This window comes from Haliotis rubra, unplaced genomic scaffold, assembly GCF_003918875.1.
Source record: "Haliotis rubra isolate DU_JTF1 unplaced genomic scaffold, ASM391887v1 Scf961, whole genome shotgun sequence".
Classification (NCBI taxonomy): Eukaryota; Metazoa; Mollusca; class Gastropoda; order Lepetellida; family Haliotidae; genus Haliotis; species Haliotis rubra.
Window position 1 is genome coordinate 7775 of NW_025767703.1, and position 15748 is coordinate 23522.

The 15748-nt window shown below is 44.2% G+C and overlaps 1 protein-coding gene across 1 annotated transcript; it reads left to right on the forward strand.

The window, feature by feature from the left end:
• The first annotated feature begins 367 nt into the window (after positions 1-367).
• Positions 368-814, forward strand: LOC124265119 (uncharacterized metal-dependent hydrolase YcfH-like). The gene has a single exon (XM_046699912.1). It carries the CDS (start codon positions 368-370, stop codon positions 812-814), a length of 447 nt encoding a protein of 148 aa, XP_046555868.1.
• Positions 815-15748: the final 14934 nt, after the last annotated feature.

Here is a 15748-nt window from a genome sequence, read left to right on the forward strand (position 1 = left end):
GGGGCTTTGACACCCACTTCCATTCAGACAGAATGCGCAGCAGGCTCCACCTGGACGCTGCCACGCCCCTGGATGAAGTCCTGGATCAAGCAGGTCAACCACTAGATGAATCCTCCTTTGATCTCGTCAGAGCCGTTCAAGTTTTTGTGATCCTCCAACTTGGCCCCAAGATCCAACCTTTCATCAATGTTGGAAAATCGCCGTTGGACTACATCCAAAAATGTGAGCTCCTATCGCTCTAATCAGCTAGACAAGCTCAAGAGTCTGCTGTCCTCACCGGACGTCATCGCCCTGGGAGAAGTTGGCCTTGACTTCACAGCAGGGGAATTGGGAACAGCAGGGCAAAGTGTTGGAAAAACTCTTCAAGATGGCGGACATCAACAAACCAATCATCCTTCACCTCCGTGGAACCGCCAAAGACCGGTATCAAAGGGCCCCACTGGAGGAATGCATTAAGATCGCCCATGCAGCAGGAATCCAACCGAACCAGAAGTTTCATCTGCACTGCTTTTCTGGATCCTGTAAAGAAATGGCCCTTTGGACCAAGAACTTCCCGGAGACGTGGTTTGGGTATACCGGAATGGTCGCCAGCTTTGACGAACACCAGCTCTCAGCCCTGCGGTTCCTGAATGCAAAACGGTTTGTGCTGGAAACGGATGCCCCCTACCTATGGCCTCGCCCAGGTCACCGAGGGATTAACAGCCCAAGATTACTCGGTGATGTGGCAACTCTGGTGGCTGAGGCTCGACAGAGTACTATGGCCAATATCCTAGAGCGCGCCTACATCAATGCTAGGCAGCTCTACAGGGTATGAAAGAACACTCTATGACATGGGATTCCCTAATCTGACTTGGTCAGGACTGGAACTGAGTCCACCGACCCGGTCTAGATTCTAGGGCACCCATAAAAAGTCCATTTTTATCTGACTTGATCAGGACTGAAAATGAGTCCATCGATCCGGTTTAGATTCTAGGACTAATAGACTAATTAATTCATCTGACTTGATCAGGACTGAAAATGAGTCCATCGATCCGGTTTAGATTCTAGGACTAATAGACTAATTAATTCATCTAATAAGTTATGTGAACCGACTCGGTTGCCACCAAACAACCTGGTTGGGGATTTTCTTATTTAGATGTGTACTCTAAAATAACCATGAGTTACGTGAACTGTCTCGGTTGATAGCACAATACTGCTGCCCAACCCTGCAGGGATTTTCTCATGTCCTGATGAGGTCACCTGTTGGATGCTCCCTAAGCCAGACAGACTCACTGGATTCCAAGTGGGGATGCAAGTCCAGAAAAGAGGGAGGAATGTAGTGATCAGTGCTTCCGCACTCGTACATCGGGTTTCATCGGATTGGCCATCCAGTGATACTCGCATGTTTCCGGGTGTGATCGGGGCACGTGATCAACTTACCCGCCAAATCTGACAGGTGACAGCTGACAGATCAAGACGAGACACAGAACCGAACGGACGATAATCACAGTATACTACAGAACGCTTGATCTCCCCATCATCTACGCTTACTAAGCAAGGTAAAGCGCCTTTCCTATCACTAGGCTTTCACAACAATAATGCCAGCACTCCGGACGTTTCCACTTCGAAATTCCAGCGCTAACGCTGACCCGGCTCCATCTTGTACACCGAGCGTCCCTCCACAGTCCCGCTTTGCTAAGGTTGAAGAGAATGGCCTGAGGGAAATAATTGATGGGTCATTATCGAAAGCAACTGAGAGAAATACAATTTTCTTCAGAGCTGTGCAACGTTTAACATTTTGTAAACAAACCAAAAGGAAGTTACATGTTAGTTACCTCCCTTTCGCTAGACTGTCACAAGGCTTCTAAACAGGAATTATCAAAGGCATAAAACAAATATAGTTATTATTTCTCAAAAAACAGCTTTCAACAAGATTAACATCTGATCTAACACTGAATGATAATATTATGATATACTAAAATAGCAAAAATAAATACTAATCGGTAATAATGAAAAGGTACTAATGCAGTCTAGAAAAATCCCACTGACACAAGCCCAAGCATATCAAAACAATTAAAAATGTTGAAATCTTACCTTTTGTGTCCGGTTTCATCCTTCATGTTGTACAAATCCCACATGAATCCCAATAATGAATCGTTCTTTCAACATCCGAAATCTGTCGTCGATATCCGCGATTCTGTTGGGTACACCTCACTTCAGTCACGATGTGTTGGCAAAAGTCACTGCCTTATCGAGTTCAAAGTTTAAAATCATACTGCACCGAATCCAGCAGTGTACAGAAGAGGTCGTACTCGGCCATTTTGCAGGGGTCTGATCGCCAACGCGTCGATTCTCGTGCCGTTGCCACTGTTTCATCATCTTGGCCCTTTTCACACTTGCAAAGTTCTTCAATTGTATCCGTGATGGGAATGTTTCAGGGCATACACAATTCTACCATAAATGTCAGCTTCGTTAATCGACAGTAGGCCTAACTTTACACGATCAAATCCTTGTGGTCATTCTTGATTGGACCAGTCTACGTAAGATTACATGAGGTGGAGAAGGTAGCATAAAATGGAATTCTTTCATTGTCATTGCAATTCCAGTGGTATTGCAGTAATGAGATTGTAATGTTACTAATCAAGTTTAATTTTAAAAATGTCTGTTTTGTTTTGTGTATTATATTGACAGTTATTCATTTCGAACATGACGTAACCTATCTCCCCATTAGATAATAGCGTAACCCTTCTTTTGTCGTTTCTCGTATCTGGGGCGACAGCGAACTTGACCACGAGAGGCTAACCGCATTGCGACACACGATCGCGCTACATTCAAAGAACTCCTTGGAAAAAGGCTTCTCAATACAAATTGGTTTACAATATTGATAAATAGTTTGGTTTTTGTTCAATTTCCGGGATTCATTGGAAACGCCGTCGGTTTTAAACTAAATTTGCCTATGTTGAATTCCAATGAATCCCGGAAATTGAACAAACCCAATGAGGGCACGCTCAGAATAACTACGTGCATATATCCACGGTTTTTCAAAATACATGAACACACAGCAAAGGTTAGGCTGACACGAGGCTAATCAATAACGCTCGCTCAGAATAACTACATGCATATATCCACGGTTATTCAAAATACATGAACACACTCGGTATAACTGCACCTAGAACCCTAACTGTCACTGGCTAGAAAATGTAACTAACTAGTATATGTAGAAGGACATGGAAACTATTGCATGTTACAATAATGTAGTTTACTTACATACAAGGACGACTGCCAACATGTAGTCCCACACGACGTACTTCGCTTAAGATAAAACAAGAGAGTTCAATGTGTGCAGAAGGCAGTCACGTGGTCAGCTTAAAATACTATTGAACACAAAGCAAAGTTCAAATAGGGAATGATTTGGGTTATGCTGAAATGACTCGTCATGTCCAATATGGAACCATTTTAAGCAATACCAGTCCATGGACAGCGTTAAGCTGGTCAAGTAACGTTTCAGTTAAAGGTTGATAATGCTACCAACTAATCCCATTTCCATTAATATTTTACAGAACTGATATTTATAAATATGTTATTAAACACATACACGTTAAATATACATTCACTACAGAACATATGGAAATATTCAAGATAATGAAGATCGTCAACTCCAAGAACATTTGGCCTCGATTACCTCCATTTTGGAACCATAATTGTAATACGGTGATCAGAATTATTTAAAATCAGTGTTTCGAGAAAAGGTAAACACACTGAGCTCTCCCTGTTGCAGCCGCAATTAATAATTTGTATACATTCCGTAAAGACATTCACAAAGGTAGTCTAAAATACATTCCATTCACGGGTAAGTTAACACTGCCTATAAAACAACGTAAAGCTGATTCAGGGCGGATGGTACAGAGCAGATTTACTACATCACCTGAAAACATTATAATGTTCAATTTCCAACGATAACTTCACCCCAAATTTATGCTAAAAGATTTCACTGTGAAACCAAAACACAGAAAACAAATAATACAGATTAATAATTTCAGTGGTAGTTCAGCCACACCAGAAATGAGTGAGTGAGTTTGGTTTTACGCCGCTTTTAGTAACATTCCAGCAATATTACGGCCGGGGACACCAGAAATGGGTTTCACACATTGTACCCATGTGGGGAATCGAACCCTGGTCTTCAGCGTGACGAGCGAACATTTTAACCTCTAGGTTACCCCACCACCCCGATTGTGAGATGGAGAAGCAGTCTTCATATCCAGCCACGTCTTCCCAAGCTTCAGTATCAATTCTCCAATACAACCAATATCGCAGTCAGCCATGCTGCTTTTAAAGTGCTTTCTCACAGTGCAAGACCGCCTCCGTGGTGTAGTGGTTAGAGCCTCCGCCCGGAGATCGGAAGGTCGAGGGTTCGATCCCCGACCGCGTGATACCAAAAAGACGTTAAAATATGGCACTTGTTGATCCTGCCTGGCGCACAGCATTAATGGGTACAACAAAGGACTGGTCGGCTCGGAGTCAGTATAATGTGTCTGAGTGGGGCATTGATGTATATATAAATAAGAATTTTTTTATAATACTTTTTTATTCAATTTTACTGAAAAATATATGTATTTATCTGGCATCATTTAGGCCAGAACTGGCCCGGTGTTTGTATAAATGTATGCCAAAATGTATTACTACATGTAACATATGACACTGTAATAAACTATTATTATTATTATTATCATTACTATTATTATTCATGCTTCACTGCGGCGTTGTATCTCAGTGGGCTAGCACTATAAAACCAGCTTAAGTATGGGCTAGTACAAGCAGCCGCACCATACACATACACACGCATGCCCGTCGTCACATGAGCACGACGTTAAACCCAGTTTCACCTCACCTCACCTCACGGTGCAACTCGTGGCCTATGACTTGCAGTAACAACGCATGAACCCTTTTTCTGGTATTTAAGTTGGATTCAGCTCGTATCTCGAGAGTTTTGCATGAATGCGCAACATTTATTCGTCGGTGAAGGAAAGGACGTGTTATTCTGCCTATCGCATTCACTCAAGAAGATAATTTACAGAAAGCCTAACTCGCTGTGGGTTCGGATCTGAATTCTCAGTCGAAACAGGACTGGCACGTATAACTCGAATATGACGATGCAGGACCGTTGTAGAATTTTCTCTGCATGGACATAACAAATTCTCACATTACACTCGCATTCCTGTGACACATAAAGCTTATAAACTTATTAGTTTCTTCTCTGTGAAAATCAACTTTATGTAATGGTGTCACCATCATGATCTCCACAAAGGGACGTAACTCTGGGCTGGACACAGATCTAAGCAATCTGATTGGTCGACAGCAATGTCTTACAACTCGGCTGCAGCTAGGTGTATGAGAATAAAGTTTGTTATTGTAGCAGGAAGGTGGCTATACATCTGACTGAGTTATGACCACTTAAGTGCCACCCCTCATAATCCTCCATAGTTTATATACATCACTATGTACACATTGTCATTGTCATCCACATTATCATAATCAGCATCATTATCATGTCATGCTGTTGCCATTATATGTTGTCAGCCCACTAAAGCGTCACTCTGGGCGACACAGATCTAAGCAATCTGATTGGTCGACAGCAATGTCTTACAACTCGGCTGCAGCTATGTGTATGAGATTAAAGTTTGGTATTGTAGCAGGAAGGTGGCTATACATCTGACTGAGTTATGACCACTTAAGTGCCACCCCTCATAATCCTCCATAGTTTATATACATCACTATGTACACATTGTCATTGTCATCCACATTATCATAATCAGCATCATTATCATGTCATGCTGTTGCCATTATATGTTGTCAGGCCACTAAAGCGTCACTCTGGGCTGGACACAGATCTAAGCAGTCTGATTGGTCGACAGCAATGTCTTACAACATGGCTGCAGCCAGGTGTATGAGATTAAAGTTTGTTATGATGACAGTGTTCTGACGTTGCATGTTGTAAGGGGGGTGTGTGTGTGTGAAGCCCAAATCCGCCATTTTGATTTATGACGTCACATAGGTGTGACCTTTGTGTGACCTAATCGACTGTTGAACCCTTAAGCCCCCACCCTCATTTGGGAGTCCCCTTCCGGCCCAGGTGTGTGTGTGTGACCTTCAGGTTGACCTCATTTCACAGGGGGGCAATGTAACGAGCTGACCTTGGGACTTTCCCAGAGGTATTTTTAGACTCGTGTGTGGGCAATATAAGGCTCTGGAACAGTCCCCATGTCATTCAGTCGCCAGAGAGATCGTCTCTTCTCCGTGAAGAACCTTTCTATGCTCTTGACTCTACTGGTTCTGGTAGCCGTTTACCTCGAAAATGGAAGCCATTCACCGTGCCATATTGAGGAAGAATCGCTCCGACCTCGTGGTAGCTATACAGCGTGTAGAAGAGGTGGTCGACAAACTGATGCAGTTGGAAGTCCTTACCATCTTCATGAAGGCAGAGATTATCGAGAAACCACAAACCTCCTTTGACCGGGTCAGAGCTTTATTAGATACCCTTACACCCTCTTCTGTACAAGCTTTGGAGCTTTGTGGAGAGATACAAGCTGTGACATTGTTGGGACTAGAGACAGACAAGACAGAGCTACAGGATCCTCGTTGTCATATAGACTTAGGCAATAACGTATTTGTGACGGCCAAGATGTGGAATGGAGAACTATGATGTATTAGGAGTTAAATAGATTTCTGTGAGTATTGGGGACAGAGGGGAGCCCATGGGCAGACCGTGGATTTGTTCATAGTAGTCGTCTCCCTGAAAATCAGCACTATCAGACCACATCATCAACTCTCCCAATCACAACATAATGTGGGACAATATAGAGATATTATCGAAAACCACCAGGACTTCACCAAAAGAAAACTTGCTAAAGCAGGTCAAATCCAGAGACACAAGCCCTCAATCAACAGAGACCAGGGATATCTCACCCCCTTCTGCATACAATGAACTGATAAAACAACAGATTAGAGCACTCCAACTATCATTGCTAATTAATCTCATCAGCCATGTATATTTTGTTTCTGCCTCTAGGACCATGGGTTTCCTCCTATTGTCACTACATTATTACCACCGTGCCTTGTTGTTGCTGTTACTCCCCTTTGATTCATACCTACATGTTGTTATTAATTAATCCCTGTTCATAAGTATATAAGTCTGTTCTGTGATGCAGTACTTTACTCTTGCTTGACAACGGTATAAGAATCCATACCGAAATCATATAATCAGTTATACCCATAAACAAAAGAAGTTACTTATCCATAAACAATCTCACTTCCAGCTTACCATTCCGTCTTTACTTATTTTCCTTAAAACAATCACTCATTCCATTTTGCTCAATACTATGCAATTTTAAGGTCATCACTTCCAGCATATCGATATATATCGTCGATAAAGTCAAACACGATTATCGATACTACTATTATTATTACTATTACGATTGCCATTACATATATTACATTGCCATTACGTCTCATTACATTGCCATTACGTCTCATTACATTGCCATTACGTCTCATACTGCCGTTGAAATCTAAATCCGTACCGCCACTCTATTGTGTACTACCACTGAAATTCCTTGCAGAAATATGTATTGATTTGAAAAGCCAGGTAATGCTAGAATGCATGCATAATTAAATCTTTGGGCCGTGAGAACGCACCTTCATGAACGTTCAGAGGCACCCCTGGGACTGCCCATTTCAATTAAAGTGAAATATCATCGTCTCATCTCTTGCCTCCTCAGACAGGCAGTTTCTACATGTTCACGTGGTCGCCACCACTATCGTGTTACAGTAACCATATTGCCCAGCTGTTGCATATATGTTCATCTATATTACACCAGTTGTGTCACAACGACCTGTATGATAGAGTTTGTTCAAGTGTAACGCATACATATATCTTAACTAGTGTCGTCACAAACTATTTTTGGCTTCTAGGCCGTATTGTACCTCTCGAATGAGTCTCCAGCGGGTTATCGAGATTCTATTGTCAAACATATTGTCTAGGAAAATTTAAGAATTTCATGTTTGAGTGCATTTAATTGGAATGGGTGAAATAATGCACGAAACGTTTTGAAGTTTACCTCGAGCTCCTTCTTAAACCAGTTTCGGTTCGTGAATTGAAAACGTCAAACAAAATCAGCTGCAACTTATTTAAAATGTGGGTAATAAATAGAACACCACTCTCGTTCTGGTTAGATATAAGGTTTACCAAAATCGTGAACTTTCTTACCATATCTGACTCAGCAAAAGTGCTTCATGAAATCGGCATTCAATGAGAACTGTATTCTAGCATTCTGTGTGTACCCACGCATAACTGTATCTCCCTTCCCCTAGCCCCCCCTCCACAGCTGTACCCCACTCCTCCCCAGCTGTACCCCACACCTCCACAGCTTACCTCACCTCAAACACCTACCTCAAACACCTACCTCAGCTGTACACCTACCTCAAACACCTACACCTCAAACTTACCTCACCTCAAACACCTACCCTCAAATACCTACCTGAAACGCTTTGCATTCCCAGCTTCACCCCAGTACCCCGACATCAGCCCAACCTGACAGGAATCTATTTTCAACCCGAATATGTGTACGACCATTGTTAAATTAGAACGAGTAGATAGCCGCTACTTACAGTTATATCATGGGGGGAACAGTTACATTCTAAAGTGTATGGTACAGGCACTAAACCACATCCGTCTGAGCCCTGACACCAGTGGGATCAACTGTCTGCATACAACATGGCGTCTGCGCAATGGCGGTCGATGAAAAACAGCTGTATACAAGTTGGCGCACCAAACACGCCCAACACAAACTGAATTACATGTAATAGGCTCTGGCATACAATCATTCTCTTCACGACTTCAACTTATGCCTTTTTTTACACCAGAGTGGCCTTAATTATTGATGTAAATGTTATATGTATGCTCCAAACTCTAGACGTGACGGGTTATCGTGAGCCACTTCTACAACTTCTATCATTGACTCACAACTCTACCCTCACTTCTATAGCTCTACCCCGTACACCCCTAACTTCTATCAGTCTCACAACTCTACCCTCACCTCCATAGCTTTACCCCGTACACCCCTAACTTCTATCTTTGACTCACAACTCTACCCTCCACCTACATACCTTTACGCCATACACCCCTAACTTCTATCATTGACTCACTACTCTACTACCCCACCTCCATAGCATTTACCCCATACACCCCCTAACTTCTATCATTGACTCACAACTCCACCCCCACCTCCATAGCTTTGGCCCGTACACCCCTAACTTCTATCATTGACTCACACCTCTATCCCCACCTACATAGCTTTACCCCGTACACCCCTAACTTCTATCATTGACTCACACCTCTATCCCCACCTACATAGCTTTACCCCATACACCCCTAACTTCTATCATTGACTCACACCTCTATCCCCACCTGCATAGCTTTACGTACACCCCTAACTTCTATCATTGACTCACACCTCTATCCCCACCTACAAGCTTTACCCCGTACACCCCTAACTGCATGAGTTGACACACAAACTGAATTCCCCATTTCCAGTATCTACCCCCATCGTTTCTACAAATCCTCGGGAAAGTGGGGTAGAATAGTGGTTGAAATGTTCGCTCGTCAAGCTGAAGACCCGGGTTCGATTGCCCGCTTGGGTACAATATGTGAAGTCCATTTCTGGTGTCCCGCTGTGACATTCACTTGCTAAAAGCGGCGTAAAACCATACTCACTCACTCGCTCTACAACAACAACAACAACAACAAACACACACACACACATCACGGACTAATTATGTTATGTAATACAGTTATCGTCAGTTAGAGTTACAGGGTGGCTGACAAAATGTAAATTAACAAAATGTAAATTAATGATAATAATTGTACGTTTGGTCACGCGCCTTTTCAAAGCCTGTAGTTCAGAACACTTCTCTGCGCATCAACCGTGCTCCTTGTGAGGTTATAGACTGGGACTATCTGTGGTAATACCCAAACAGCAGCTTTCAGTTTAAATGTTAATGTGGATTTTCAGCGCTTGATAAGAGTATGTTGGGCATTACATCGTTAAATCATTAAATCTTCAACCGCTTTCACTAGGTTTTATAGCTGATAGAAATAATAATGAACTAATCTGATAACAGCTGGTATGCTTAAAGACATGTTTGACAATTGATTATGTTGAAATTAATGAGATGTGGTGGGGTAGCGTTTGCTCCTCACGCCTAAGACCCGGGTTCGATTCCCACATGGGTACAATGTGTGAATGTCTGGTGTCCCCTGTCGTGATATTGCTGGAATTTTGCTTAACAAAACAACTAAATTCCCTCCGTATGCACATGTTAACTCATACATTCATACGGTCTGAAGTGGATAAAGATCCCCAGATATATCTGCGTTCCTGGTAGTGTTAAGTTCATTCCTGATCACATTTGTAGTCTAAACAAACATATCGTCCGCCAGATTAAATAATACACATAATTTAGAGACATCAACTTATTTATGCACTGTAATGAAGAAGTTGTTATCCATGAATTGGGTCGATTTGTCATCCGTGCGTTGCTACAAAACGTCTATCAAACATTTGCAGGTTCCAGCTGTACGTCACCCCCACCCAGGACATGACCCTGTCCCCAGAGGCAGGAGATGTTCCCCAGTACGATGTCGTTGATGAAACAAGGATGTATGATGGACTCACTGGCATCCAGCCTACTCCAGTTGTCCCGGCTATCAGTTATCCGTAGTACACCAGGCTCATACAGGACCGCCCGAAATAAACCCCTGTGACGCCACACGTTAAAGGTCAACCGGAAGTGATGAGGATTATGTCTTGCGAAGTCGTAACAGTGATTATGGCAGACACTATTGGTCGGATATTTTTACTCTAAATTGGCGATTACGAGAAAACAACTGAAATGGGTGTATTTGTGACTCTAAAACGACAACCAGTTATCATACATGCAACAAACAGCCACGTCTGAACTAGGGTGCATATCAATGATCTGGTATTGCTAAAAAGGATGGTATTCAGTCAGTGAAACAAAGATGTATGATGTTCACCGTGACGACGGCCAATAAACCTGTGCCGCATTTTATCACGGCATAAGCTATGAGATTCAAACACGTCATAGCATAAACTGGGACGGGCATCCAGACAAAATGACTGCCGGAAACTTTGATCAGAGACAGGGACTAAGCAATTCATATTTCCCAAGAATTGCATCAATCTCAATAATAGAAGCAATATATTTCCATATTTGCTAAGCTGTAATTATGTTGATATCTTGTTGAAGAAAGGTGTATGTACTGCTGTACCGATGTCCTGTTTCACAACCATTCCCTCCCCATTATAAAACAGGATGCTAGGCGCTGTATAAGGGAGTTAGGTGTCCTTATTCTAACGGCAGGTCGGGTTGTGTGAAAAGTAGCGTAGGAAATGGATGATGATTTAGACTGTAGTTCTGGGGTTATGTTCGGTTTAGAAAGGGTTGGTTTGGGTGTTTTTTCAAGAGTAGTTTAACGAATTCGTGGGCTGAATAGGTCTGTGAGTGAGGGAATTGTGGCATTTACAAGTTGATGAGTTTTGTGACTAGTTTTCTACCACCTTTTGTAATAAACTGTTATCACTGTTCAATTTGTTTCTGTTATTTCCAATTAAGCTTTATGCCCGACTGACGAACAGGTCATCGGGTTTTGAGTAGTGAACCCGAGGTGAGGTGAAACTGGGTTTAACGTCGTGCTTGAGAATATTTCGCTCATATGACGACGTGCATGCGTGTGTAGGTGTATGTGCGGCTGCTTGTACTAGCCCAGAGTTAAGCTGGTTTTATAGTGCTGACCCACTGAGATACCATGCCGCAGTGAAGCATGAATACCCCACCCAGACACATTATACTGACTCCGAGCCGACCAGTCCTTGTTGTACCCATTAATGCCGCGCCAGGCGGGGACCAACAAGTACCATATTTTAACGTCTTTTGGTATGACGCGGTCGGGGATCAAACCCGCAACCTTCCGCTCTCCGGGCGGACGCTCTAACCACTACACCACGGAGGCGGTAGTGAACCCGAACACACATTATAAATACACAACGCAAAGTCCAAACAGGTTGATTTAACATCCTGTTCCTTACCTCAGCTGTCACTTGGCGACTGTAGTTTGTTCACAACCACCCTATTACCACTGTGTCGTATTGGCCTCAGTCAGTTTACCCAGGACTATCTGCTGAATGTGGGTGTTCACAACCACCCCTATTACCACTGTGTCGTATTGGCCACAGTCAGTTTACCCATGATGAATATCTGCTGAATGTGGGTGTTCACAACCACCCTATTACCACTGTGTCGTATTGGCCACAGTCAGTTTACCCATGACTATCTGCTGAATGTGGGTGTACACAACCACCCCTATTACCACTGTTTCGTATTGGCCTCAGTCAGTTTACCCATGACTATCTGCTGAATGTGGGTGTACACAACCACCCCTATTACCACTGTGTCGTATTGGCCACAGTCAGTTTACCCAGGACTATCTGCTGAATGTGGGTGTTCACAACCACCCTATTACCACTGTGTCGTATTGGCCACAGTCAGGTTTACCCATGACTATCTGCTGAATGTGAGTGTACACCACCACCCCCTATTGCCACTGTGTCGTATTGGCCACAGTCAGTTTACCCATGACTATCTGCTGAATGTGGGTGTACACCACCACCCCTATTCCCACTGTGTCGTATTGGCCACAGTCACCCATGACTATCTGCTGAATGTGGGTGTTCACAACCACCCCTATTACCACTGTGTCGTATTGGCCTCAGTCAGTTTACCCAGGACTATCTGCTGAATGTGGGTGTTCACAAGCCACCCCTATTACCACTGTGTCGTATTGGCCTCAGTCAGTTTGCCCATGACTATCTGCTGAATGTGGGTGTTCACAACCACCCCTATTACCACTGTGTCGTATTGGCCCAGTCAGTTTGTGACTATCGCTGAATGTGGGTGCCACCCCTATTACCACTGTGTCGTATTGGCCACAGTCCCAGGACTATCTGCTGAATGTGGGTGTTCACAACCACCCCTATTACCACTGTGTCGTATTGGCCACAGTCAGTTTACCCAGGACTATCTGCTGAATGTGGGTGTACACGAACACCCTTATTACCACTGTGTCGTATTGGCCACAGTCAGTTTACTCCATGACTATCTGCTGAATGTGGGTGTTCACAACCAGCCCTATTACCACTGTGTCGTATTGGCCTCAGTCAGTTTACCCATGACTATCTGCTGAATGTGGGTGTACACAACCACCCCTTTTACCACTGTGTCGTATTGGCCACAGTCAGTTTACCCATGACTATCTGCTGAATGTGGGTGTACACAACCACCCCTTTTACCACTGTGTCGTATTGGCCACAGTCAGTTTACCCATGACTATCTGCTGAATGTGGGTGTACACAACCACCCCTTTTACCACTGTGTCGTATTGGCCACAGTCAGTTTACCCAGGACTATCTGCTGAATGTGGGTGTACACAACCACCCCCCTTTTACCACTGTGTCGTATTGGCCTCAGTCAGTTTACCCATGACTATCTGCTGAATGTGGGTGTACACAACCACCCCTTTTACCACTGTGTCGTATTGGCCTCAGTCAGTTTACCCATGACTATCTGCTGAATGTGGGTGTACACAACCACCCCTTTTACCACTGTGTCGTATTGGCCACAGTCAGTTTACCCATGACTATCTGCTGAATGTGGGTGTACACAACCACCCCTTTACCACTGTGCCGTATTGGCCTCAGTCAGTTTACCCATGACTATCTGCTGAATGTGGGTGTTCACAACCACCCTATTACCACTGTGTCGTATTGGCCACAGTCAGGTTTACCCAGGACTATCTGCTGAATGTGGGTGTACACCACCACCCCTATTGCCACTGTGTCGTATTGGCCTCAGTCAGTTTACCCATGACTATCTGCTGAATGTGGGTGTACACAACCACCCTATTACCACTGTGTCGTATTGGCCACAGTCAGGTTTACCCATGACTATCTGCTGAATGTGGGTGTACACCACCACCCCTATTGCCCCTGTGTCGTATTGGCCACAGTCAGTTTACCCATGACTATCTGCTGAATGTGGGTGTACACCACCACCCCTATTACCACTGTGTCGTATTGGCCACAGTCAGTTTACCCATGACTATCTGCTGAATGTGGGTGTTCACAACCACCCCTATTACCACTGTGTCGTATTGGCCACAGTCAGTTTACCCAGGACTATCTGCTGAATGTGGGTGTACACAACCACCCCTTTTACCACTGTGTCGTATTGGCCTCAGTCAGTTTACCCATGACTATCTGCTGAATGTGGGTGTACAAAACCACCCCTTTTACCACTGTGTCGTATTGGCCTCAGTCAGTTTACCCATGACTATCTGCTGAATGTGGGTGTACACAACCACCCCTTTTACCACTGTGTCGTATTGGCCACAGTCAGTTTACCCATGACTATCTGCTGAATGTGGGTGTACACAACCACCCCTTTACCACTGTGCCGTATTGGCCTCAGTCAGTTTACCCATGACTATCTGCTGAATGTGGGTGTTCACAACCACCCTATTACCACTGTGTCGTATTGGCCACAGTCAGGTTTACCCAGGACTATCTGCTGAATGTGGGTGTACACCACCACCCCTATTGCCACTGTGTCGTATTGGCCTCAGTCAGTTTACCCATGACTATCTGCTGAATGTGGGTGTACACAACCACCCCTATTACCACTGTGTCGTATTGGCCACAGTCAGGTTTACTCCATGACTATCTGCTGAATGTGGGTGTACACCACCACCCCTATTGCCCCTGTGTCGTATTGGCCACAGTCAGTTTACCCATGACTATCTGCTGAATGTGGGTGTACACCACCACCCCTATTACCACTGTGTCGTATTGGCCACAGTCAGTTTACCCATGACTATCTGCTGAATGTGGGTGTTCACAACCACCCCTATTACCACTGTGTCGTATTGGCCTCAGTCAGTTTACCCAGGACTATCTGCTGAATGTGGGTGTTCACAACCACCCCTATTACCACTGTGTCGTATTGGCCTCAGTCAGTTTACCCATGACTATCTGCTGAATGTGGGTGTTCAAAACCACCCTATTACCACTGTGTCGTATTGGCCACAGTCAGTTTACCCATGACTATCTGCTGAATGTGGGTGTTCACAACCAGCCCTATTACCACTGTGTCGTATTGGCCACAGTCAGTTTACCCATGACTATCTGCTGAATGTGGGTGTTCACAACCAGCCCTATTACCACTGTGTCGTATTGGCCACAGTCAGTTTACCCATGACTATCTGCTGAATGTGGGTGTACACAACCACCCCCTATTACCACTGTTTTCGTATTGGCCTCAGTCAGTTTACCCATGACTATCTGCTGAATGTGGGTGTACACAACCACCCCTATTACCACTGTGTCGTATTGGTACAGTCAGTTTACCCAGGACTATCTGCTGAATGTGGGTGTTCACAACCATCCCTATTACCACTGTGTCGTATTGGCCACAGTCAGTTTTACCCATGACCATCTGCTTGAATGTGGGTGTACACCACCACCCCTATTGCCCCTGTGTCGTATTGGCCACAGTCAGTTTGGCACCCATGACTATCTGCTGAATGTGGGTGTACACCACCACCCCTATTACCACTGTGTCGTATTGGCCACAGTCAGTT

What these genes read in the sequence shown, in the direction of transcription:
- LOC124265119 (XM_046699912.1), top strand. Translation starts at nt 368, where the DNA reads ATGGCGGACATCAACAAACCAATCATCCTTCACCTCCGTGGAACCGCC.